General features: G+C 43.6%; 1 protein-coding gene across 1 annotated transcript in view; it reads right to left on the reverse strand.

Annotated features, from left to right (window-relative positions):
- SMPX (small muscle protein X-linked) overlaps nt 1-26014 on the reverse strand; it is a 50627-nt gene that overhangs the window by 7270 nt on the left and 17343 nt on the right. The window contains exon 4 of the mRNA XM_047765442.1: nt 21651-21800. Within this exon, the coding sequence (XP_047621398.1) occupies nt 21666-21800 (135 nt within the window). The 3' untranslated portion in view covers nt 21651-21665. The remainder of the gene's footprint in view (nt 1-21650; nt 21801-26014) is intronic.

Raw genomic sequence — 26014 nt, forward strand, 5'->3', positions numbered from 1 at the left:
ACATGATCACTTTTTTGTGTTTTTACTTTTTTTTTTTTTTTTGCGTTTTAGGGCCGCACCCTCAGCATGTAGAACTTTTCTTAATTTTTAAGAAAATCTTGGAGTTCTCGTCATGACTCAGTAATAACAAACCCAACTAGCATCCACAAGCATGCAGGTTCGATCCCCAGCCTCGCTCAGTGAGTTAAGAATCTGGTGTTGCCATGAGCTGTGGCGTAGGTTGCAGACGCAGCTCAAATCCACATTACTGTGGCTGTGGTATAGGCCGGCAGCTGTAGCCCCAATTCAACTCCTAGCCTAGGAACCTCCATGTGCCTTGGGTGTGGCCCTAAAAAGACAGAAATTTTTTTTTTTTTTTGTCTCACGGTCTGTCAACAAAAAATAAGAGAGAAAGGGCTTTTAGGAGTGAAGGGCATGGGTCACTTTGACAGCTGTAGACCATCAATGCTCCAGCTGTTCAGTGAGGTCACCTTTGTATCAACAACAAGCATGGTGGATGGAAGGAGCTTGCAAGCCTTCTTTCAAGGTGAAGAGAGGGCTCTTGCCCAAGGATTGAGAAAGACAGCCTTTCACCAGCAGTTAAGGCCTGGGGGCTGCTCCCCAAAGCCTCTCGGCCCCTGGTCTCAGGCTTTCAGCTGGGGCTTGAGAAAATTCCCTAGAGCCTCCCAAGAACTACTTGGAGAACTAAATATGAGACAAACCACACGTGACCACAGACTGCTGGGCAGACTCTGACCTGTCAAAGCACGTATTTTGTGGGCAAGGAAGAATCTGAGCTTAAGTAAAGCAAAAATGGACAGCCTCTCCCATCCCATGGCTTCATTTATTGAACAGGGGAAAGAAGCCTTGGGAGGGAGGTAGACCCATTCCTAATGATTTAACCTTTAATAAAGCCCTGCTATAAATGGAACTCAGGAGAGAAGGTGGCTTGTCAGAGGGCAAAGAAGTGGGCCCCATTAGACAAAATAGGTCGGGCAAGGAGAGAGTCATCCTGTCTCCTGACTAGTTACATTGATCAGAGATGACAGGCCTTGTTGTTTTTAAACTGTTGGAAAAGGGGGTGGAGACTATATATCAGAGGTTTCTTTCTTGCTGTTGTCCCTCTTAGAAGATGGCTGTTTCAAAGAGGATCCTGGAAAGAAGTGATAGTATTTATCATGGTTTGGAGTTTTAGGCTTAAAAATATGTTTGTGTGTTTCTGGAAACATAAGTTTTTACAGAAAAACAATTCTATGCTTCTCCTAGGGGGCCCCTGCAGCTGATGATTGTCTTTCACTGGGGTTAATGAAACACCAACTCCTAAAGAGGGTGGCCCTTTCTGGGGTTTGATTTTTGGTGTTGCTCTCTCCCGTTTTCTCAATTTTGTGTTGACCCTCAGAATTCGCGCGAGAACAGGAAACCTCTCACGATATGAGCACAAACCAAGGAGAAGGAATAGTGCATAAAAAGCTAAGATTGATCCCTCCAACCAGGAATGTTCAGGTTACTTCTAGATTTGCCCTCCCTAAGAGGTACCGCTCTCTTCTCGCTCCTTCTGAAGCACCTCCTCCCTAATGACTCAAGGTAATGAAGAAAAACCTTTCCCAAGTGCTCAGAATTTGCACTTTGCTTCTATGTTGTCTGGTTGATAAAAGCTTCTGCTGTTAAAAACATCAGGGAAACTGGCTTCACATTTGGAAGTAATCTTTCTAATCTCTCCAAAGATAAACAACATTTGGTGTTTTTAATAAATACAAGAAATTGTGGGTGGTGAGGATCAGTAGGGTTGAAAAGAAAGCAAATAGTGAAATGTTAAGGCTGTGTGACTTTGGGCAAAACCTCACTTCTCCAGACCTCAGTTTTCTCATTTGCTAAATAAATAAATAGATAAATAAATAGGTAAAAAGAGGGTTAGCTTGTTGTGGTAGGCAACCTTTCGTATGGCCCCCAGTAGGTCCTGCCTCCTGATATTCATACCCTTTGTGTGGATTTCTCCGACACTGAGTAAGGCTGACTGGAGTTAATCAATAGTGTATTACAGAAATGACAGAGTGTGACTTCTAAGACTGGGTCCTAAAAGCCACTGCGGCTTCTGCTTTGCTTTCTTTTGAATCACTGGCTCTGGGGAAAAGCCAACTGCCATGTTGTGAGGGCACTCAAGCAGCCCAGTGGCACCCAGGCCTCCTGATAACAGGCATCACCAATCAGCCAGCAGTATGAGTGCACCATCTTGAAAGTGGACCTTCTGGTCTTAGTCAAGGGTTTGAATGACTGCCCTGCCAGCCAACATCTTGCCTGTACCATTGTGAAGGATGCCAGCCAGAACCACCTAGCTCAGCCTCTTCTGAATTCCTCACCCATAGAAATTCTGAAATAATACTGTCTTAAGCTGCTAGGTTGGGGGTAACTTGTTATACAGCAATTTATAACCAATATAGTTGCCTTAGGTCAAATCTAGCTCTTAAATGTTATGTGTCAATGAGTAGGTGTTATTAATGGAAATCACAAAAAGTTGGCATTTATTTTAGGTCAAAAACCAAATCCTACTTACAGGGTGGGATCATATTGCTTTGGACATTTCTAAAAAGATAAGTAGCGAGTCTCTAGAGACCTGGCATCTTGAGAACTCATGGATTCGACTTTGTGGGAACATGCCAACACAGCTGGCTGACCCTGAAGCAAAGCTTACAGTGCAGTAGTTCAGCACCCAGCAATTCATCCTTAGCACATCCTACCAAAAACATATCCCACTTATATTATGTTTACACCCAGACACTGAACTTGTTACAAGAAATGCCAATGGTGGAGTTCCCGTCGTGGCGCAGTGGTTGACGAATCCGACTAGGAACCATGAGGTTGCGGGTTTGGTCCCTGCCCTTGCTCAGTGGGTTAAGGATCCAGCATTGCCGTGAGCTGTGGTGTAGGTTGCAGACGCGGCTCGGATCCTGCATTGCGGTGGCTCTGGCGTAGGCCGGTGGCTACAGCTCCGATTCAACCCCTAGCCTGGGAACCTCCATATGCCGAGGGAGCGGCCCAAGAAATAGCAACAACAACAACAACAAAAAAGACAAAAGACAAAAAAAAAAAGAAATGCCAATGGAATGAGGGCTTACCCAGGATCTGCTCTTAATGAGTCACTCCAAAGGGTGCACCTGGCATTACTGGAGGAATAAGCACTCCTAGCAGGTTTTTTTTTGTTTTTTTTTTTTTTTTTTTTTTTTTTAGTGTGAGATGAATTGAGATAGGGGTTAAAAGTTGCTGAGTTCATAGTTAAACCCCAATGACTCTCCAGGGTGGGGAACATATCTGGAAAGCAGGGGGTAGAGAGAGGACCTCTGCATTGAGCTGGGTCTTGGTTAGACTAAGTGACATTGATGGTGCCCTGGCCTGTGAGAATATGACTCTAGGTATCTCGAGAGAGAGATGCATCACAACACTAACAAGGCACAGCACGCTCACTAGTGTGGACCAGCATCTCATTAGCCTCTTCTAAGCCCAATATGGCTATTGTTCTGGACTCATGGGCCAGTCTGGATAATTTAGTATCTCTTCTCCCGTGTCCTATCCCAAACAGAGGCTGTGGCTCTCCTCTGGATCACCCAGTGAATAAGTGTACACGTATGCTGCATGGGTTTCCAAGAATGTGTGGCCTTTTTCCACAGTTTAAAGACTTTTATCCCAGCAGCCTAGACATTCAACCAAAGAAATGCTTTTCCATATGAGAAAGATTTTAGTTTGGTTTGTACATGGAGGATCTGAGAAACATCCTGTAACTCAGTCCTTCTGACCCAAGCAGCACATTAGGCTCAGCTGGGGGTCTTGTGCAACATGCCCCTCCCTCAAAGAATTACTGATGAGGGGGAGGCAGGGGTTCAGGCAAGTCCGAGTGATCTTAGTGTGCAGTCTGCCCTGAGGACGGGGTCTAACTGTATCTGGCAATTTGCCACTGCCTGACTCTAGGACTAAGATAACTAGGACTAAGTGATTCTCACCCAAAGCCCAAAGCTGGACAATTTAGTTGTTCAGAAACTGGCTTCAGTTCTTATATCATAATATTTGAGAGAAGCGCTACAGCTGCCCATCAGTCAGCCAAGTAGCTCGCATCCTGGTCTTGTCTTATATTGGACTTGAAAGGTGTTCAAATTTAGAACGTCTTTTGTGTTTTATTTCCACTACCTGGACATCCATAACAGTGTGCTTGAATGAAGATGATCAAACCTGGCTTTTTGGTCTTTGCATATATTTGAAACTTGGTAAGGCCTTCCTTAGAAATATTTCTAGAGAGATCGGAAAAATGATTCCTCTTCTCTTTTCCCCATCATTGCACCCTGAGATCTCTGTATTATTTCTTACAACTGCATGTGAATCTAAAATTACCTCAAAAAGTGTAAAAATAAAATCAATGGAGTTCCCGTTTGTTGCTCAGCAGAAACAAATCTGATTAGTATCCATGAGGTTGTGGGTTCGATCCCTGGCCTTGCTCATTGGGTTAAGGATCCAGTGTTGCCGTGAGCTGTGGTGTAGGTCGCAGACACGGCTCAGATTTACATTGCTGCAGCTGTGGCACAGGCCAGCAGCTGTAGCTCTGATTGGACCCCTAGCCTGGGAACCTCCATATGCTGCGGGTGCGGCCCTAAAAAGACAAAAAAAAAAAAAGATAAAATTATCTCAAAATAGAAAGTTTAAAAATAAAACCAAGAGGTGGGCTGTGTTTGGCCCTTGGACCCTGGTTTGCTATCCCCTTGGAATGTAGCAGTGTTAGAAGTTAATAGTTACCGAAATTAATGCTGTATCAGTGAAGTGAAGTGATTGGTAGGTAAATTGAAGGCAGAATTCCTCATGCATTACATTACAATTATCCCAGATAATTTACACAGCACACTTCACCCCCATGGATTACTCTGTCTGCCACATGGAGAATCAGCCTGAACCAATGGTTAAGAACCAGACAGCCTGGATTTGAATTCTGGCTGCCCCACTGTCTAGTTGGGCCACCTTGGGGAATTCATGTGACTTCTCTGTGCCTCAGTTTTCTCACCTGTAAAATATAGGTCTTAAATATACTGACTTATTTAAGAATTAGAAGGTAAAATGCTTAGAACACTGCCTGACCCTTGGAAGCACTATTACAAGCAGTCATGATGGCTGCTTCATTGATACATTGTCTATCTGAATTTCAGCAAGGAAATTTGGCCAAGTTGCTCACTCTGTCTTCGGGTACTAGCTATAAAACTGTGGAGTAGGTGATGGGATAGTTAGGGGATTTGGAATGTCCAGACCTAGACAATTTGTTATTATTATTACTTTTGTGTTTTAGGGCCACATCAACAGCACGTGGAAGTTCCCAGGCTAGGGGTCGAATCAGAGCTATAGCTGCCAGCCTACACCACAGCCACAGCAATGCCAGATCCGAGCCGCATCTGCGACCTACACCACAGCTCGTGGCAATGCCAGATCCTTAACCCACTAAGCAAGGCCAGGGATCGAGCCTGTGTCCTCACAGATACCACTTGGGTTCATTACCGCTGAGCCACAGTGGGAGCTCTAGATCCAAACAATTTAGATTGATGGCGCTAGGTCAGTGGTTCTCAAAGTATGATCCCCAAACCAGCAGCAGCAGCCCATGGTACTGTGTCAGAAATGCAACTTCTTGCGCCCACTTCCGATCTACCGAATTAGAAACTCAGGGGTGGGGCCCAGCAATCTAAGTTTCAGGGAGCCCTCCAGATGATGCCCATGGACAAGAAAGTTTGAGAACCACTGCTCTAGGCCAATCTGAAGAGTTTGGATGGCCACAGCCCACAGGATGCTGTCCTTGGTGCTACCTTGTCCCCGCTCTCCTCAAGAGCTCAGTTAAATATAGGGACAAGCTTGTTTCTCAAATTGGCAGATCAGACATGCAAAGCCAGCCTGGAGGAATAACTACACTATTGGATGCTAGAATGCAGACCTGAAATGATCTCAGTCAGTCGGAAGTGCCAGCCAAAATTTGCAAAATTGCTTGGATTTTTAATAAAGAGAGCTTTATTTTTATATAATACACCTTTTTAACTCAAATTTGTGGGCATTTTAGGTCCTACATGTTCAGTGCAGTTATCAGCGATGATGTGGGTACCCAGGCACTGTGCTCCTGGTTAGCACCAGGGCCAAGACTGCAGGATCGCAGCAGCTTGACCCCACGTACAGCAGCAGATCCCTGCCATCACCTCTCAGCATTTCATCATTGGATCACCTAGTGAGAAAGGGTGCCACCCAGGAGAAAGGAGAGTCTGGAGTCCATTATGAAGGGATAGCAGTGAGGCGATAGGGAGGATCAGGGGTCATTCCAATGCAGTTGCATTTACCATCTGGTCTGGTCTCTGACCATTATCAGCTGTTTTGTCTTATCTGGGCCACAAGCTCTTCCCATGCACTGGGATTCCTTGCCAGCCAGGGACTCTGAGACCAGCTCAGTTGGTGGTGTAGACTGCTCCTGGCAGTGGAAGCAGGTCTATAATTGGCCCATAACTGGATTGGATTTGGCTCAGAATGACTCCCAGGCTCCCTCTCCCCTGACAGATAACCAGCAGTAAATTTCATATATAATTCTGCAGGGAATCTGGGATGCCATTTCTTGGCTGTTGCTGACAATGGAGAGCTTTCCAGAAGAGTTGGCCTTTAGAGTGAGGATTTGAGGGTATCTTAAGGTGAAGTTTTTCTCAGGTGGATTTGTTTGCCACCTGGTTGGTCTTTGTTTTTCTTTTCTTTCTTTTTTTTCTTTTTCTTTTCTTTTTTCTTTTTTTTTCTTTCTTTTTTTTTTTTTTTGGTCTTTTTAGGGCTGCAGGTGCAGCATATGGAAGCACCCAGGCTAGGGATCGAATAGGAGCTATAGCTGCTGGCCTACACCACAGCCACAGCAACTCCAGATACGAGCCACGTCTGTGACCTACACCACAGTTCATGGCAACGCCGGATCCTTAACCCACTGAGCGAGGCCAGGGATCAAACTCTTTATGGATACTAGTCAATTATGTTATTGCTCAGCCACAATGGGAACTCCCGCCACCTGGTCTTTCTGAAATTAAGACATTTCAATCTAATTTTCCAATTCCAGGATCAAATATGTATGTATGTGCATGTATGTACATTGTAAATATATAAGTGATATAGTATGATTTTTTAAAATTAAACAGCAAGAAAATAACAAATAGAAATGGAAATTGAAAGAATACCTTTCCTTTTAAATATATCTATAGATACAAATGGGTAGTTTAATCCTAGCTTTCTTTCTGTGCCATTAAGAAAAGTCCCTCTGACCCTCCTGCACTGTTGGTGGTAATGTAAACTGGTACAGCCACTATGGAGAACAGTTTGGAGATACCTTAGAAATCTATACATAGAACTTCCATATGACCCCGCAATCCCACTCTTGGGCATCTATCCGGACAAAACTCGACTTAAAAGAGACACGTGCACCCACATGTTCATTGCAGCCCTATTCACAATAGCCAAGACATGGAAACAACCCAAATGTCCATCGACAGAGGATTGGAGTCGGAAGAGGTGGTATATATACACAATGGAATACTACTCAGCCATAAAAAAGAATGACATCATGCCATCTGCGGCAACATGGATGGAACTAGAGAATCTCATCCTGAGTGAAATGAGCCAGAAAGACAAAGACAAATACCATATGATATCACTTATAACTGGAATCTAATATCCAGCACAAATGAACATCTCCTCAGAAAAGAAAATCATGGACTTGGAGAAGAGACTGGTGGCTGCCTGATGGGAGAGGGAGGGAGTGGGAGGGATCGGGAGCTTGGGCTTATCAGACACAACTTAGAATAGATTTACAAGGAGATCCTGCTGAATAGCATTGAGAACTTTGTCTAGATACTCATGTTGCAACAGAAGAAAGGGTGGGGAAAAAATGTAAATGTAATGTACACATGTAAGGATAACCTGACCCCCTTGCTGTACAGTGGGAAAATAAAAAAAAAAAAAGAAAAGAAAAGTCCCTCTGGGTATAAGCAGAGCCATTATCTGCCCTGTTTAACCCCTCCTTGGCACCCGTTACGGACTCCATGGTGAACCTGCTTTTCTGATTAAAAGGGATCACACTCATTTTCTACAGCTAGACGTAACTGGACTTAATTAATAATTAGTCTTAAAATGAACTTTCTCTTGAGGGACACGATGCTACACCCCACAATCTTCCACCCTGGGTGAAGGTAGAAGTCACATAAGAATGAAGTGCAAATAATTCAATTCCTGCCCTACCTGGAACGCTTGTGAGCCTTGAAAGAGAATGAACACACAAAGACTTTGGGATCTTTCAAACCAAGTGCAAGGGCTTGTTAATATTACTACTACAAGCAGCTTCTAGCTAAAAGATGGGATTTAGTTTTTGCCACAAAACTCCAAGTAAGCCTTCCTCATTGCCTGGTTCATGATGCCCCCTGAAGTGGCCATTTCACTCCAAGCTGCCATGTTATGTGGCACCTATATTTATTACTGACTGCCTACCTGTTTCACTCTTACTGCAAAGTAGACATGACTTAAATATCAAATTAAGTAACATCAGAAAGAGGGAGAAAACATTCCTAGAGAGTACCAAGAAGTGGAAATTGGATGGGAATGGGGCAGAAGCCAGGACAGGATGTCATAAAGAGAACACAAGGGCATTTCCAGATGTTTAGATCAACATGGGATCTTGTCTGAGTTTCTGAACCAGACTTCAATAGTACACAAACTGTGTACAAGGGACTACCTAAAAGCTGAGATGCCTCTTTTTTTGGCCATCAAGCCCATCCAAAATGCTCAATACAATGGTGTCTGAAATGCATTGTTGCGCTTTTCCTTTATAGTAAGAGAATCACAGCTTGACTCTCTAAATATTTCTAAAACTGATTTTCTTCAAAGCAAAATCAGAAATTACAAACCAGACATATTCGGTAGTTAAAAGTGGCCAGGAGGAGGTGGAAACGCGTTGAAGTCTCCAAAATCAAATGAAAGTGCTCAAGCGAATTGTTTGTGATTCTGCTGTCTCCAGACAAGGGCTTTGGCAACAAGCACTGCCGCAGGTTGTGAAAAATGGGACTGCAGCGCCTCCTCCAGGAAGAAGAGGGTACTTGCAGGTTAGAAATCACCTCAGGAACTGGTTCCTGCTCAAATCCTTCAAGGTGGGAGATGACTGAGGACAGAGGTTCTCCCAGGTGCTTACAAGGGCCTCCGTGAGCTCAGATTAGTCACAATGAATGGGTTTTCCTTTTCAGTGGGCTTTTTAATATTCGCTGGGAAAATAGAGCTACTTTTCAGAGACTATTTCATTTAAAATCCAACCAACCAACCCTTGCCCTTGGAAGAAAGAAAGGGGCAGAGAGCAGAGGGCATGGACAAGTTTGTGAGGACCACACAGGGAAGAAACACTTTCTGGATGCCAGTTTGCGCCAGGTGCCCCATCGGAGCCAACTCACTGTCTTTACGGTTGCCTCTCAAGGTCGGAATTATCATTCCTATTTATAGACGTGGCTCAGAATGGTCAGGAACATGCCCAAGGTCACAGACTTACTACATGACCTAGCCGGAAGTGGAGCGCAGGTGTGTCCCACTCTGTCGAGCACGTCCAGCGCTCAGTGTCTTAAGTTCCTTCCCATGGTAACAGGCTATCGTTAGTAATAACAGTAACTACTGCTCTACTGGGGCCTTTGTACACATTATGTACGTAATTTGGAGTTTCTCAACCTCGATGCTATTGACATTTCTGGCGGGGGGGGGGGGAGGGGGACAGTCCTGCACATTGTAGAATGTTCGTGGCATCCCTGGCCTCTGCCCACTAGTTGTCAATAGTACCCAGCCTTAGTTGTGACAACAAAAATTGTCTCCAGTCGCTGCTAAACGTCCTTTATGGCGGGGGGCAAAATCACCCCACGAGATAGGTACTTTTCTCACTTTTCAGAAAAACAGTGATGATCCAGATCACTGACCAAGAGAATAGTAAAGCCAGTCTATGAACCTATGCCTTCTTCACCCCTAACGTGTATGCTGTTCAACCTTCTCCCAGTAGAAGGTCTATTTTCCAACATCCTATCTAGAATCTTTGTCACCTGTCTTTAAAGACCAAGTCTTGTTTTTTCCTTCCCGCTCCAGCCATTACGTGCTAACATCCCCTCACATTCACTCCCACCTAAACTGTGAGTCCCTCCAGGGACATTGTCTTATATCAGCTACCACGGATGTGGTTGTGCCTGGCATGTAGTAGGTGCACAGATGTTCACTTATTCCAGGAGTGAATTCATTCCAGTACTTTAATTCTTGCCACTCAAATACAGCTCATGATGTTACCTTGCTTTTCCGAAGAAAAAGGTTACTTCAGCCAAAGTAAATTCCAGGTAGCCCATGTACAAAAGGATCAGGAACTGAACATTAATCGAGTCTGAATAAATGGCTGTTCGAACACTCAGAATTTAGTAACCCCATTTGGAGAGTTTTCAGGCATTGTTGCCTGTGGAACCAAAGGGCAGCCATGATTCCGGTCCTTTGTATCCAAGAGTGGGGCTCAGGCAAGAGAGAGGCAGGAAAATGTGTATTATGTGTTAAGGAATTGGCTGTGCCTGTGACACATCAGGGCATGTTTTCTAGGGTGGAAGGAAGGGCCACTGTCCTTTCGAGAAGGCATCCAGTGTCTTCCGGGCAGTAGGACATGCTTGCTTAGTGCTGTTTTTCCAGCAGTCAAGATGAATTGTTCTGAGCAGCCTTCGTGCCACCTGCCTGGACCAAAGCAACTCCTATCTGTCTGCTGCTTAACAGAAATGTTCCTCAGTGAGAAGTTGGTTGACTGACCTTAAACCGGAGGCTGGGGAATGATCAGTTCGCGGGCAGGGAGCAGTGGTGAGGGAGTACAAGTTAAATGTGCAAATCTTGATTTGCTCCTCGTGATTCCTGCTCCTTCTCAAATGCCACAACGTGTGGGGGGGGAGTTAAAACCAGCAGCCTTGTCACGATGCAGCCAAGCCCGATTAGACAGCCTGGAATTCACTTCCCCAGTTTCTGCGTGGGCTGCACACAGCGTGAGAAGGAATGAGAGAAAAGGCTTCCTGGGTAGGAGACGGCTGCCTCTTGATGACACAGTGAGGCCTGCCAAGCCCTAGCTCATCCCCGGAGCAGAGGCAGGCTCTGCAGAGGCCTGGCCTTCCTCTGCTGCGGTTTTGTCAGCACCCGGCCAGGGCTCCACCGTGCCAGGATCAGGCGGGGTGGCTACTGTTCTGTCCCTTCTCCTTCCTCCTCCCTGCCTTTTCCTCCTTTCCTTCACTTCCTTTGCCTTTCTCTCAGTCCTGCTCTCTCTCAGGCTTTCTCTCTTGATGGAGGTTAATTAACCCTTCCTTTTTTCAAGACCCTTAAAGCAAATTATTAGGGCTTCCAGGCAGTGTTTTTCCCATTCACCTGACCCTGGGTAGACGCCTTGATTTGTATTTGAATCCTCAAAGCGGATACCCTTGGCTCCTGGTGCATGCTTTATGCTTGATAGATGCTGGTCGAATGATTGAATGGATGAATGCATGAATGAATGAAGGAAAAAAGAAACCAACAGGTTGTGGTGTCACTTTTTTGTGGAGATGACAGTTTCTGCAGCCTCTTTAAGCCTTTGCTTGTTTTACTGTGACCTAGCACAGTGAAATATTGGCAAAGCCCAGAAGACCACAACTAAAAGAACATTTTTAAAGACTGCAGTCAGCGATCGTGATTAAAAGGGCTGGCTGTGGAGTATGACAGATGATATTGGCATCTTCCTTCTGTGACTTACAAGCTGGATGACTTTGGTCAAGTTACACAAACTCTCGCAGCCTTCTTTCCCCCATAAATGAAATAGGCAGCCAGTATATATTCCATGCATGAGGAGTAAGTGAAGTGATGGACATGAAGCGAGGGGCACAGTGTCAGGCATTATCACGTGCTTATAATAACTGCTAACAATGACAATAAAAATGATGACATTGATATTGGTGCTGATGATTACTAATGCATAACATTCATATTTTAAAAGACTTGATGAGCTGCTAAGATAACCTACTGCTTTCTGATACATTTGAGATGAGAAAATAACCTACCAAAAAGTGTCATGTTTAAGGCCTTATACCACAATTCCATATATACCATATACCTATTTAGTTTACCAGTTTGACAATAGAATCATGTTTAAGAGTGCTTGATTACGGAGCCTCTGATTAATGTGAAGAGACTATAAATATTGGGCAATTACCTTTCTTTTTATTAATGTTTTCATTTCTGTAAAATGCGATGCATTGACTGCTTGGAAAGGAACGCTTGCAAGTTGGTCCTGACACCAGCCTTTCAAGTAGATCAGTCAAGGTTACTTACTCTTAGCACAACTAACATTGAGGGCTGGATAATTCTTTGCTGTGGAGAGGCGGGTGCAGTCCTGGCTTTCGTGGGACATTTACCAGCATCCTTGGAAACTCCCCACTGGATGACACTAGCTACCCATACCGCCCCCAAGCTGTGACAACTCAAACTGTCTCCAGACATTGCCCTCTGCCCCCAGAACCACTGGGATGGGGGAAATGAGTTCTATTGCTTGGGAAGCAGGGCAAGTGCCAGTGGTAACTGTCCTTTAGCCCATAGAAATCTACATGTGGGAGTACAAGGTTCTAAAAATTGGGTCCTGAGTCACCTCTTCCTTTTAGCGAGCTGTCCAGAGCAGATGGGCTTCTCTGGGCTCAGATCTACTCCCACCAATTCCAAATTCCTCCAGAGAATTCACACACTAGGCCCTCCAGACATCTGTTTTAATAGAAACCATCCAGGTCGCTTCTGTGTGTTTGCTGTAGAGAGGTTCTTAAAGCAACTGCCACAATCAGCTCAAAGGCTCCTCACGTTCACCCTCAAGAGTACTTTACTCCCACACAGGCTATAACCAGGGCCTAGAATAATAGCTTTGCCAGGAAGGTTAACAAATGAATAAAACCTTGATGCAGTTCAGAACCACTGCAAAACTCATCTTTATCGTAACCAAGTGGGGAGCAGGAGGGAAAAAAAGAACATCACAAATCAAAAGAAATGTGGCTTCACTAGAGAGTGAAAAATCTCAGCATAAAAAATTTCCTTCAAAGAAAGTAAATAGAGCTTCTGTAATTGGGTCAAAGCAGGGAACATTTCAAAATTGAGGACAAAAATTTTCCAGCAGACCACAGAGAAGACATTTGGAGAAGTTGTTCGGGTTCTTTTTTTTTTTTTTTTAAAGTTTAGTTCTAGGTAAAACAATAAACAGTCCTCTATCTTCTGACAGAGGGAAAGGTTATGAAGTCATGTTAAGTCAAAGACTATGAGAAATAAATCATCTTAATTCTGAAAGCTACAAAGCAACATAAATTCTTGTGATAGAGAAAGACAAATACTATATGATCTCACTTATATGTGGAATCTAACACACACACATGCTGAAAAAGATCAGATATGTGGTTTACCAGAGGCAGAGGGTGGGAGGGGGAATTGGAGGATGGTGGTCAAAAGTTACAAATTTCCAGTTAAAAGATAATAAGCATTAGGGATGTAATGTACAACATGGTAACTAGAGTTAACACTGCTGTGTGATACATAGGAAAGTTAAGAGAGTAAATCCCAAGAGTTCTCATCACAAGGACAAAATGTATTTTCTTTCTTTCATTTTTACTGTCATCTATATGAGATGCTGAATATTAGTTGAACCGATTTCTCTAGTCATTTCACAATATATGCAAGCGAAACCCTCAAGCTCTATTCCTTAAACATACATAGTGATGTCAATTATTTTTCAATAACACTGGAAAAATGCTCTTATGACAAAATGTAAAGTAGAAAAGCAAGATACAAGACCATACATGTACTGTGAATGATGCTATGTGAGAAAAAAGCAAGAGGAGAACCAGTTCCCAGATGCTATCCCTGGACATACTTCTTATTTTATTTTATTTTTTTGGCTGCCCCGTGGCATATGGAGTTCCCAGGCCAGGGATCAGATTTGAGCTGTAGTTGTGACCTAAGCTGCAGCTATGGCAATGCCAGATCCTTAACCCACTGCCCCGGGCCAGGGATTGAACCTTCATCCCAGCGCTCCCAAGACAGGGCAGATCCCGTTGTGCCACAGTGGGAACTCCTGGAGATAGTTTTTAAAATGCATCTCTTTAATCCTTCACGTCTCCCTAATCCTAAACCCTATGAGGAAGATACCATTTTCTACCTTTTATGAAACAAGGAAATAAAGTCATGGAGCTCAAAGTTGCAAAGATAGAAGAGACCAAGTCTTCATGACCTCGAGCCTCATATTGTTAGCAATTCAGTCATACTGCATCCCACATGTAAATGCAGGGGGAAAGACTAGAAGGGAAGATACCAACGTATTATGCTAACTGGTGATCTTACAGGTGATTACTTTTTATGTCCCAGCTTCTATTATAGTGTTTATACAAATAGATTTTTTTAGTACATTTTAACTGAAAGAGCTGATGTTTCCCGTTCATGCATCAGCTTCATCATCTGCCATTTATGTAGATATGGGTTAAGCTTGCTCTCAGATGATGAAGGGCATGGTCCCCAAATGTGGAGCTGCTAGCATTGACTTGATTGATTGGGTTTTGTTTGTTTGTTTGCCAATTCTTGGGCCACTCCCACAGCATATGGAGGTTTCCAGGCTAGGGGTCGAATCAGAGCTGTAGCTGCCGGCCTACGCCAATTCGAGCCACGTCTGTGACCTACACCACAGCTCATGGCAATGCTGGATCCTTAACCCACCGAGCAAGGCCAGGGATCGAACCTGCAACCTCATGGTTCCTAGTCGATTTGTTAACCACTGAGCCATGACGGGAACTCCGATTGGTTGGTTATTGATTTGAGCTATTTCTTCTTTTTTAACATAGGCATTTACAACTATTAATTTCTCTCTAAGCAGTGTTTTTGCTACATGCCACAGTTTGGTATCTTGTATTTTCATTTGTATCAAAGTATTTTCTTTTTTTTTTTTTCTTCCTTTTTTTTTCTTTTTTTTTCTTTTTGCTATTTCTTTGGGCTGCTCCCTCGGCATATGGAGGTTCCCAGGCTAGGGGTCCAGTTGGAGCTGTAGCCACTGGCCTACGCCAGAGCCACAGCAACGCGGGATCCGAGCCGCGTCTGCAACCTACACCACAGCTCACGGCAACGCCGGATCGTTAACCCGCTGAGCAAGGGCAGGGACCGAACCCGCAACCTCATGGTTCCTAGTCAGATTCGTTAACCACTGCACCACTAGGGGAACTCCCAAAGTATTTTCTAACTTCCCTTGTGATTTCTTCTTTGAGTCACTGGTTATTTAGCAGTGTGTTGTTTAAGTACTATAACTTGTAAATTTCCCAAACTTCTTTCTGTTAGTGATTTCTAATTTTATTCCATTGTAGTCTAAGAACATAATTGCCATGATTTTGGCCCTTGGAAATTTACTGAGATTTGTTTCATGGTCTAACATGAAAACAGTCCTGGACAATGTGTCATATGTGTACTTGAGAAGAATGTGTACTCTGCTGTTGTTGGGTGGAATGTTCTGCTGATGTCAGTTATGTCTAGCTGGTTTGTAGTGTTGCTCAAGTTTTCTATTTCTGCTATAGACTGAATGTCTATGTCATGCCCTCCCTCAAATTCATCTCTTGAAACCTAATCCACAGTGCGATGTTATTAGGAGGTTGAGCTTTTGTGAAGGTGAAGAGGTCATAAGGGTGGAGCCTTCATTAATGGGAATTAGTGCCCTTATAAAAGAAACTCCAGAGAGCTTCCTTGCTGTGTGAGAACACTGAGAGAAGATGGCTACCTATAAACCAGGAAGCAAGTTCTCACCAGGCCCCAAATCTGCTGTGCCTTGACTTTGGACGACTCAGTCTCTAGAACGGTGAGAAATGAATTTCAACTGTTTATAAACCACCCAGTCTATGGTATTCTTTTATACTGGCCCAAACAGATGGAGATAATTTCCTTTCTCATCTTCTGTCTAGTTGCTTGATTCACTGTTGAAAGTGAAGTATTGCAGAAGTTGTCTGCTATTATCATCCAGTTGTTTATTTCTCCCTTCAATTCTGTCAGCTTTTTTTTTTTTTCATGTCTTTTGGAGGTCTGTTGTTCAGTGCTAAACACACTTCATCAGCTGTCTGAGTATATCAATTTGCCCTTCTGCCAGCATTTTTGAAATTAGCCTTTGAATCAGCAAGATAGACCATGATGCATAATGCTTAACATTTAAGAGTAATACACACCTTATGTTCTCCTCTAACAGAGATGGCATCTCTCTGGATGATTGGTTGGAAAATATGTCTTATCTGGACATAGATGTTCTTTGAAAAATAAAGCCAAAGAACTCATGAAAATTAAATTTCTTTCTTCTGGATTTACATATTTTCTCCCCTGTTGAGGTTGATGAGCTAAACTTGACATTTTCCCTGATTTTTCAGTTTCCCAGAGGAATAGTTATAATCAAATAATTAAAGTCAAATTTCTGAGCTCTTTACTGATCATGGTCACAGTGTTACTTTCAGTCCTTAAGAGAGAAGCTAGGCTTGCTTTTAAGCGTAATCTATCTGAGAATTCAAAGACTTGGAAAGTCTACAAGCACACATTTCTAGGGGACACTGGACTTGCTGTGGTCAGGGCGCTAGTAACAAGGCATGTGTGCTCAAGATGCATCAGATGTCCCAGCCTTTAAGAAGCTATATCCTGGCATCATGAAGAAAATAAAAAAGAAAACCTGGAATTCCTTTCATGGCTCAGCAGTAACGAAGCCAACTAGTATCCATGAAGATATAGCTTCGATCCCTGGCATTTCTCAGTGGGTTAAGGATATGGCATTGCTGTGGCTGTGGTGTAGGCCGGCAGCTCTGATTCAATCCCTAGCCTGGGAACTTCCATATGCCGCGGTTGCAGCCCTAAAAAGCAACAACAACAGAAAAAGAAACAAAAAGAAAATAAAACTTATACATCACTTTGGTAAGGATTGTGACAGTATAAACAAAAGACGCCAGGATAGGGCAGAGGGCTGGATGTAGAAGGCATGCCTCCCACTACAGGGCATTACTATAGTTCTTTTTAAATGTACAAAATCTAGAATCAAGACTGGTTAGCCAATGCGGGGTATGGAATAGAGACTAACTTTAGAGCATGCGGCTGCTTATGGCTGTACAAGACTTGGAGATCATTCCAATTCACTCTTATTTATTGTCCTAGGGCACTCTTTCTCAAAGTATGGTCCAATGACCATGGGGTGACTTCAAAAGACTCCCTGTTTCCAAAATGCAAATGCTTTCCCCATTTCTTACAGGAAAATGAGAATCAGTTCCATATACTTTCAGTTATATACATGTCCAAAAGCTACTAAGTGAGTTATTATGGATTATCACAACTTTGCATTTTAAAGCCCTCGTTTAGTCCATAATCATAAGGTCTGATTGTGCACAACACATTGGCTGTGCCGAAATGTCGAACACAGAGGGGAGGAATTCCTGTAACTTCAGAACAATTTCTTTCTAGTGCTTCATTGGTCCCAGGGCTTTCACTTGCTGCTGTCTTACTGTTTATTAACATAATTGTAGAATTATTCTTAGGGTGTATCTTTGTTAGTTATTTTGCTCCTAATTGCTGCATTGCTAATACTTAGATACTTATTTTGTTCCTCTCTAATTCTTTGTTATCATTGAGTTCTTTTACTGCTGAAAAAAAGAGAAGTGATGGTACAGACAGGTTGTGGTATGTTGCTCTGCCCCACAAGTCTAGAAAGTATTGCCCAAAAGGAACTCTTTGGTCTCAGCAGGCTAGTACATTAATGATGCTCTGGATATTTCCCTATTTCCAGAGGTTATTTCTGAGCCTCTTTTAAAACCATTCTATCCCCATCACCCTCTTGAAATTGTCCCTGATGCCAAATCACAATGAGGTCCTCCTCTAGTAAGCTGTGACATGGGCTTTGCTCTACTGCCTAATTTGTTAGTGGGTCACAAACAGCCATAGGATATCTTGAATCACTGAGCTGCTATCTAATTCTTGAATTGTTAGCTACTTTTTGAAGTACTTTATTTTTATCTTTCCATTAAGATGTAAGTATCCTGAGTATAGGGACCAGAATGAAGAAAGTGCCCATGGTACAGAAGCTAATTACAGAAGTTCTTTACTGGGCACCTGTGGTCTGATCTGAGAGTTGAGAGGGAGCAGAAGTGGATGCCAAATCTACTGGATACCAGTCCTTAGCATTCCTCCAGGCTCCCCAGAACCCTGTCTGTGAAGTCTGAGGTGGCATCTGCTGCAGCTACAAGCAAACAAGCTGGCAGTGACTTTTGACGGTGGCCATGAGATGAGGGATTCCTGATCATGCAGCAAACAAGCAGGCATAGGAGTGTGGGAGGGCTCTTGGTTTTCAGACCTTGCTGCTGATCATGTCTCTTCATCTGGCTCCTGAGCTTGCTTACATCACCATCTGGCCACCTTAAATTATAGCCAGGAGAATCCTGAGAGGTACTTGGCTGAACAGCTGACCTTTCCTACCCTGGCCTGTTCCAGGATGGATTAGGACCCCATTTGGGATTCTCCTTTGTCTCTTGGTCTTAACCTGGTATGTCCTGTCTCCGTGTTGCCTGGTTGTGGTTTCTGATGAGGTCTATGTTCTCAGTCCTTTGCCACAAGCCATGATTACTGATCTCTAACTGGCTAGTCATTGGCCTTTCTGATTCTTGTCCTATAGTGTTTTTATTGATTTTAATGAACAGTTCTAGCCATGACACAGGGCATGGAAAGAATCTGAAACCCCATTCAAAAGGAAGTGCAAGTCTTAGCCAGAAGGCGCTTCTCTGTCTTATGTCTAAAATATTCTAACAGTTATAACCTAGACTTTGAGTCTTGTGGTTTTCGTAGTTGGGTACTATGGACTTATTCACTCAGTTGTCAAACAGTGATCTGTTTGATTAAATCAGTGAACAATACATGGTGGCCCCAAAAGGAAAAAATCAAATCCAACCAGTGAGGGGCTAAATGATGGCTGGTCAGGGTATTTATTGCTTATAAGTCGACTGAATCAATCATCATGAAGAAATGTTCTCCCTCTGTGACTATAAACCATGCCCATGGAAGTCTCAAAATCTGACAGATTTGCAGACGAATTGATGAGTCAAAAACAAACCAGCTTACTACATCTCCTGCAAGAAATAAAGGTCACTCCTTGGCTTACAACAATGACTGTACTCACTGGGAATTCTGATCAATTACCTCTGCAAATTAGGTTTTCCCACTCCTGTAGAATAAGGACAAATGGGCCTCTCTGAGTAGCTTTGTATTATTAGAATTTGTCCAGGAGAGACGAATTATTAAAGCCTTCTCTTAGAAAATGAAGTAATAAAAATGTATTCTGGATACTCTGATACCTCTTTGATATTTTATCAAGTTGGTATTATTCCCTGTCACTGTAACCATAGATCCAAGGCTACAGAATCAACCTTACTGCTGAATAACACTGCAAGATCCTCTCTGAACTAATTTTAAAGCAGATTCCTTTGAATCTTCAAAACCAAATTTCTCTGAAACTGGAACTGGGGTTAAATTTAGGTCAACACGTATTTCATAAAAGCAAAACCCTTTAAAGTTGGCATTAAAATTTCATGTGTCTAACTGAGCAGCCTTGTTGGAAGGCACCCTCATCTCGAGAGCAGCCGTGATACTGGGTATCATGGGGCCTAAAAGTCCATGTCACTTCTGTGGGACTTCTCACAAGAAAGCTCTGCAGCTTCATCCCAAGCATATTGGAATATTTCATCGCAGTTTGGCAACCCAAGCGGGACTGAGCATAACGATACTTAGTCATCAGTTTGTTTCATTCTGTCATCATTAATAACACGTGTATGTGGCCATGCTTCCAGTCAGTTCCTGCTCACATCACTTTGTCCCCATCCAGTTTCCTGGGATTCACGCTATGGTCAAAGAAGCCACTGTGTTTTAATCTTATTCCTTTGTTCTTTCATGTAACTGTGTTGAAAACACTAGATACTGCTCTGTTCTTTTAACTCGAAATAGTTCCTCTCTTTCACTGCACTACGAAGAAACCTTTTCGACAAAACTTACTCGCACGTGTCCTAGTAAATCAGCAAAAGGGTGACACAAGTAACATTGCCACCCCGCAGGGGATTGTCTCACAGAACGCCTGCTCTTCATTGTGTTAACCGAGGACACAGTAGGGCCCCGTTGTTCTACTTGGCTGTGCCACCTATGTGGTCAGAAGATTTCACCCGAATACTTCCAGGGAGTGTGCAATCTATCTGGAAGGTACTGTGTGAGGAAGGGGTGAAGCAGTATATTAAGTAGGTAGCAGCACTGCCTTCGAGGGCAGGCACCCTCATCTCGAGAGCAGCCGTGATACTGGGTATCATGGGGCCTAAAGAAACAATGGATGGAGTGCTCTTCGCACGGTATCTGGCCCATGATAATTAATTAGTGTGTGTGTGTCTCGTGTTTAGCATATAGCAGATACTCAATAAATCTTACTTTAATAAACGAGTGGATGAATGAACAAATGAATGGATGGTCAGCCAGAAAAATATGTTTTACGTTCCCAGTTTAGATTCCTCTCATCTAGGCCTAAACTTGGGCTTTAGAAATGGAATACACTGTGGGATGCAGTAATGTTGGATAAAGTGGATTTGCTCCCAGGGTCTCACAGGTGAAAGAGTGATGACTTGGGCCAATTCCACAAGCCCTCTGCTGACAGACATCCCGTAAGAGACCGCAGGCATCAGGTCTGCCACTGAAGAGTGGGGCTGAGCCCTCATCCGGGCACCACGTTGTTTTTGTTTTTGTTTTTTGCTCTTTAGGGCTGCACATGTGGCACATGGAAGTTCCCAGGCTAGTGGTCGAATCAGAGCTGTAGCTGCTGGCCTACCCCACAGCCACAGCAACACAGGATCTGAGCTGCATCTGTGACCTACATCACAGCTCATGGCAGTGCTAGATTCTTAACTCACCAAGTGAGGCCAGGGATTGAACCCATGTCCTCATGGATACAAGTTGGGTTTTTGACTGCTACGCCATGACAGGAACTCACATTTTTTTTTAACAGATCCAGTTAAAATGAAAATACAGTCACAGGCCCTGCTTGCAGCACCTGTTGGGGTAGCAGGTAGAATTTGAGCCTGCCCTTCCCTCCTCTACCTCCAGGGTCATCACAGGGTCCCCTTGGTATGCCTTACCCCTACCTGGGTTACCACCAAACCTCCTTAGCTCCTTGCTCCTCTGATCCTCCAACTCAGAAAGGAGCTCATCACTCTTTGGTACATCTGGGTGGGGAAATAGGCATGGAATGAGGGAGGGCTCCCTGGGCGCCAAGATCAAAAGCTCCTCAAGGCCCCCAGCCAAGCATCTTTCCCCTCTCAACTCCATCGTTCCCTAATTAAAAAGGTGACCAGAAAGGGGGTGGAAGGCACATAGCCTCAATGGCCCTCTGACTGGATTTGGAATAATATGGGCGTAAAAGCTTGGGTTTACATACCAGAAAACCTTTGCGCCAGAAATACTGGTCTAACTTGAAGGCTCTGATACTTAGTAAAGACTTCTGGAATTCCAGACTCCTTGATGGAAGGCTTCCGTAAACAGTTTTTATAGTGGTCTTTTTGAGACAAACAAAATAGTTTTTCACTCACCTTTTTTTCTTCCAACTACTGTTCAGCTCTGGGGACGTACTTCAGTTCACTTTTAATGTTCTGAATCTCCGATAGGTTGACCGCAGGTCCCGGGAGTTTCTTTGCTCCTGGAATTGGCTTCTTCTCCTCGTCCAAAGTAGGAAGAGCAGCCTGAAGCGGGGAGAAAAAGGAGAGAGAGTCAGTCAGCTCGTTCCGAAAAGACATGGGGTCCCTCTGGGTGACAGACATGAAGCAGAAAAAATTTCAAACAAGAATAATATCAAGGTCTAGTTCTAGCAGAGTGACTCTTTCTTGTCCTGTTGTGACACCCTCAGACTTCCAAAAAGATCTCCCAAAGTTTGTAAAGGAATAAAGTTGAAAGAAGAAAACAAGTCATTTCCCTGTGACTTTAAACGTAAGAGTACCGTTCAGTGTCTGATAACTAATGTAAAAGACCACTAGGTATAAGGATTTGTGTTTCCAAGAGAAGCATCTTACAAGATCAAACTGAATTTGGTATCATAATAGGCCTGAAAGGCAGAGGTGTGTGGGCTATTAGTACACCGCTAGCTCTAACAATGATTTGGTCCAGGATCATTTTTTTATTTGGGGTGCAATGGCCGCCAGCCTTTGTTCCAATGACATTTCTGAGAAGCATAAACAAAGGAAACTGACATAAGCAAAACCTCTTTGAATATGGGCGAGATAGGAGGGAGGGAGCAGCAGATGAGGCCTGGCTCTCCTCTCCCACTTTGGAAAGTATTTTAAATTTTCTGTCATTTTATGTTTCTGCATTGTTGCCACTTTAGGGCAAAACCACATCCTATACTTTTTTTAATGGCTCCTCCAATGCCTGGTACACAAACGCAAGGGCACAGGCCTGCTTGTTGACTGTTGTTTAGTTGATTAAACCCGAGCATGTACCATAGTGACCAACCTGTGCCCCTTGTACACACACCAAACAAACATATTAACAGCTCCATTGCTGTGTGAGGCTCCTAGAACGCCATCTCATTACTTCTGAAGCTTGCTGGTTAGTTCTTTCCTCCTATTTGCTAGTGGTGGCAGGCATAATCTCCAGGGCTTTGGAACAAGAGTGTCGGAGGAACATTTGATCTCTGTGGCAGCCACAAGAGCACGCCTCACGGATCAGTTTCCTGCAGGGAGGATAATTGAGTGACAGGCCAGCTGCTTGGCCCTGAAACCCGCCCATCATCATGCTGAGGTCACACTTCCCACGGCTGCCTGTGGCCAATGACTGAGTGTCACAGGATCCTAAGGCGGGTCTATCCTGGGCGAGCTAGGCCTGCTCGCCTGGGAGGGACTTGGGCTTGAGAATTGACCTTTGAACAGCACTGCCGTCTAAGAGGCTTCCTCCCAACCCTCTGTCCCAGGCTCCTTCACCTGCAACGTGGTCTACTGACCCTCCCATCTTGCCTGACAATTGTTTTCCCCCAGTAAATATTTCGCCTAATCCCCTCTGTGGGTCAGCTTCCTGGAGGACCCAAGCTAACACAGGCCCTGTGTGAGGCTGGCAGGGCGCCACCTGCTGGGCCAACAACCAAGTAAACCAATACAGTTCTGTGAAAGGAAATTAAGAAATCACACGTTTTTGCCCCAGGTTCAAGCCCTGCGCCCCTGCAGCACCAGCAGGCCATAACATGGGTATTAAAGAAGCTGCTTTGCTTTATCCCTCATTTGGCTTCTACCATGGGAAAAGAAAGAAAGTGGTCATGCTTTCCCAACTTTGAACAATTATTTGGTAGATGTGTCCTTAGAAAAAACGTTTTTAAATTGCTTATTTGAGGGGATGAGTAGAAATATACAATTTTGAGGTGCTCTTCTTCTACTAAAGGCTAATGGTTTTTCCAATAGTCATTTTCTTTGAATCTAGCAGAGTGCTGATGAAATAGCTAACGTGTCACCCACACGAAATGATAAAGTAATTGGATGTAGACAATACCTGCTGTAAATATCTGGAAAATATCGCTTCCCCAGGTCAATGTACAGACCCATAGCCTCAGCTTCCTTTCATCATGCACACGCATTCATCATTTATAAATGCAAGTTTAGAAGCAATGGTTAAAACTATTAAACATCCACTTGGAGGACAAGGAATTCCAAAATGTTCTTTGTTAGGCTTTTGGGAAGAAATTTTAAACAAGGCTATAAAGTGCTTTTTTTTAAAAAAAATGTGTAGCATTGAAATGAAGACTGTTTCTTATACATGTTCCCATGGTTCTTACCTGGGTAGATCTTAATAAAGAAGCATGAAGGAGAAAAATATTGCCAATTCCTTCTGTTAAGTTCCCAGGTAAGGCACAGTCACTAGCTTTCTAATATCAAAATGTGCTAGATTGGCACATTATAAAACCAAAGTGTGCAGTTATGCATCCGTGTGCAAACATTTATTGTGCGAGCATACACAGATAAAGGATGAAACTATTTAACATGAGGCACTTTGCTTGAAATTTATTAAAATCTCAGTGCACCATTTTTTATTTATCAAGGTAAGACTTGGAGCACCTGATTTGGTAAGGTCACATATAATGTAAAATTATAAGTAGATATATTTAATAAGTAGGTATTAAGATATTGAGTCAGCAAGGGGGTTGGTGGTGGTTCATATTCTTAATTGAATCCTCTCATCTTTTAAAAAATAATTGAATCAGTTTCCATTTCTTCTGTGAATTTGTTATAAGGATTATGATAAATTAAGGCATGAACAGGCAGGGTCCAGATGGCCCCATTTGGCTAAGAATGTTCGCTTTTCTTTTGTAAGTAGATAATTTGAAGTGAGAAGGGACGTGGAAGACATTCTTTGGTTTAGATCAAGAATGCTTGAGAGAAAGCTTATAGGCCCCTGTGCCATTCCCATTTCAGGAATGGCTATTGTCAAGGGGAAATGTCCCTCTTGGGGATGACAGTATTTGCAAAAGTTCAGCAAAACGGTGAACCATTTTCCAGCTATCTCACCTTCATCTTCCTCTTTACTACCAGATGCCCTACTGGATTTTCCCCTAAACTCTCCTATGTAAGACACTACTTACTCATTGTTACGAGTGGTGCATATACTCATTATGCTCAAACACTGAAGGCTTAATAATAACAGCAAACACACCACTAGCTCTTCTAAGTTACACCGACTAACTCATTTAATCCTCACATCAATCCTCAGTCTGATACCATTATTATTTCTATTTGACAGTTGAAGAAACTGAGGCACAAGGCGGGGAAAAGGAGTAAGAAATTGCCTGTGGCCTCATGGCCAGGAAGTAGTGAGACCAGAATTAAATAGTGGTTTGCATCGTTAATGGGACCAGGTGGAGTGGGAAATCATTAACAGAAAATCCCAACATGCTATATTGTGGTGTAGTAATAATGATGGCATTTCCGTCAAAAGAGAGATTTGGGAGGCAGAATCGGGGCTCATCATTACCCTTCAAATCACTTTAGTGAAGCAGCTGCCTTTTCTTAGGCAAAAGACTGGCCCTGCTTATTGGGATGTGGTTGTAAGGCCTCTGTCTTGGGCACATGCCAAGTTCTGGCTGGGCCAAGGAGACAGAGATGGCCAAAGGCTCGTCCTGGCTTCCTGCTGGGGTACCTCTTCCTCTTCAGGTCTGTGATGGCATCAGCATTGAGATGGGGATGATGCTGGCAGGGATAGAGGTGGTCTGTTCTGTTCAGGGATGGCGTGCTATGACCTCCACTTCAGACAGTGATTATCTCAATGCAAAGCTAGCCAATGGGTCCCAAATCTAGAAAAGTAAGCAATTGCAAATTTTCAAACTGGATAGTAGAGAAATGTGGGACTGTATACGTTACTTGAATTCAGATTCCATTTTATCCATTTCAAGTGGCAAAAGGTGGCTGGGTCCTATAGCCAAGCCAAGCTGCCTAACTGCTCCCCTCGCAATATTGTTTCCATGAGAAACTCACTCCAAGGTCCAGTCCAGAACTTGAGTCATTAGATCCCACCCATCCCTAAGACCCCGCAAGTCCTGAGAGTTCATTTCTGCTCTTAAAATAAGAGAATGCCACCCCTCACCACCCTCCCGACCCATGAGAAAGGGGTAGCTCAGTTCCAGAAACACTGCTGGGGTCTCTGGATCTCTGGGGATACCTCACTCCCTTCATCCTGCGAAGAATGTTGTTTGGCCATTTGTTTACATGGCTGGTCATAAAGTAGGTGTTCCTAACCCAGGCGGTATCAATTCTTGGCCATTTTAAAATGTGTGGAACCATCAGACTGGGGAGAAGGCAAGAGTGAGAACAAAGTGCTTTCCCAACCCCTTAACTGGGACACTTGTGTGGAGGCAAGTACCAGTCGCAGAGAGGAAGCGAAGGCCACCTGTACCACAGAGGGCAGATGAGGTGCAAGCCTC

Source organism: Phacochoerus africanus, chromosome X (genome assembly GCF_016906955.1).
Source record: "Phacochoerus africanus isolate WHEZ1 chromosome X, ROS_Pafr_v1, whole genome shotgun sequence".
NCBI classification, from domain to species: domain Eukaryota; kingdom Metazoa; phylum Chordata; class Mammalia; order Artiodactyla; family Suidae; genus Phacochoerus; species Phacochoerus africanus.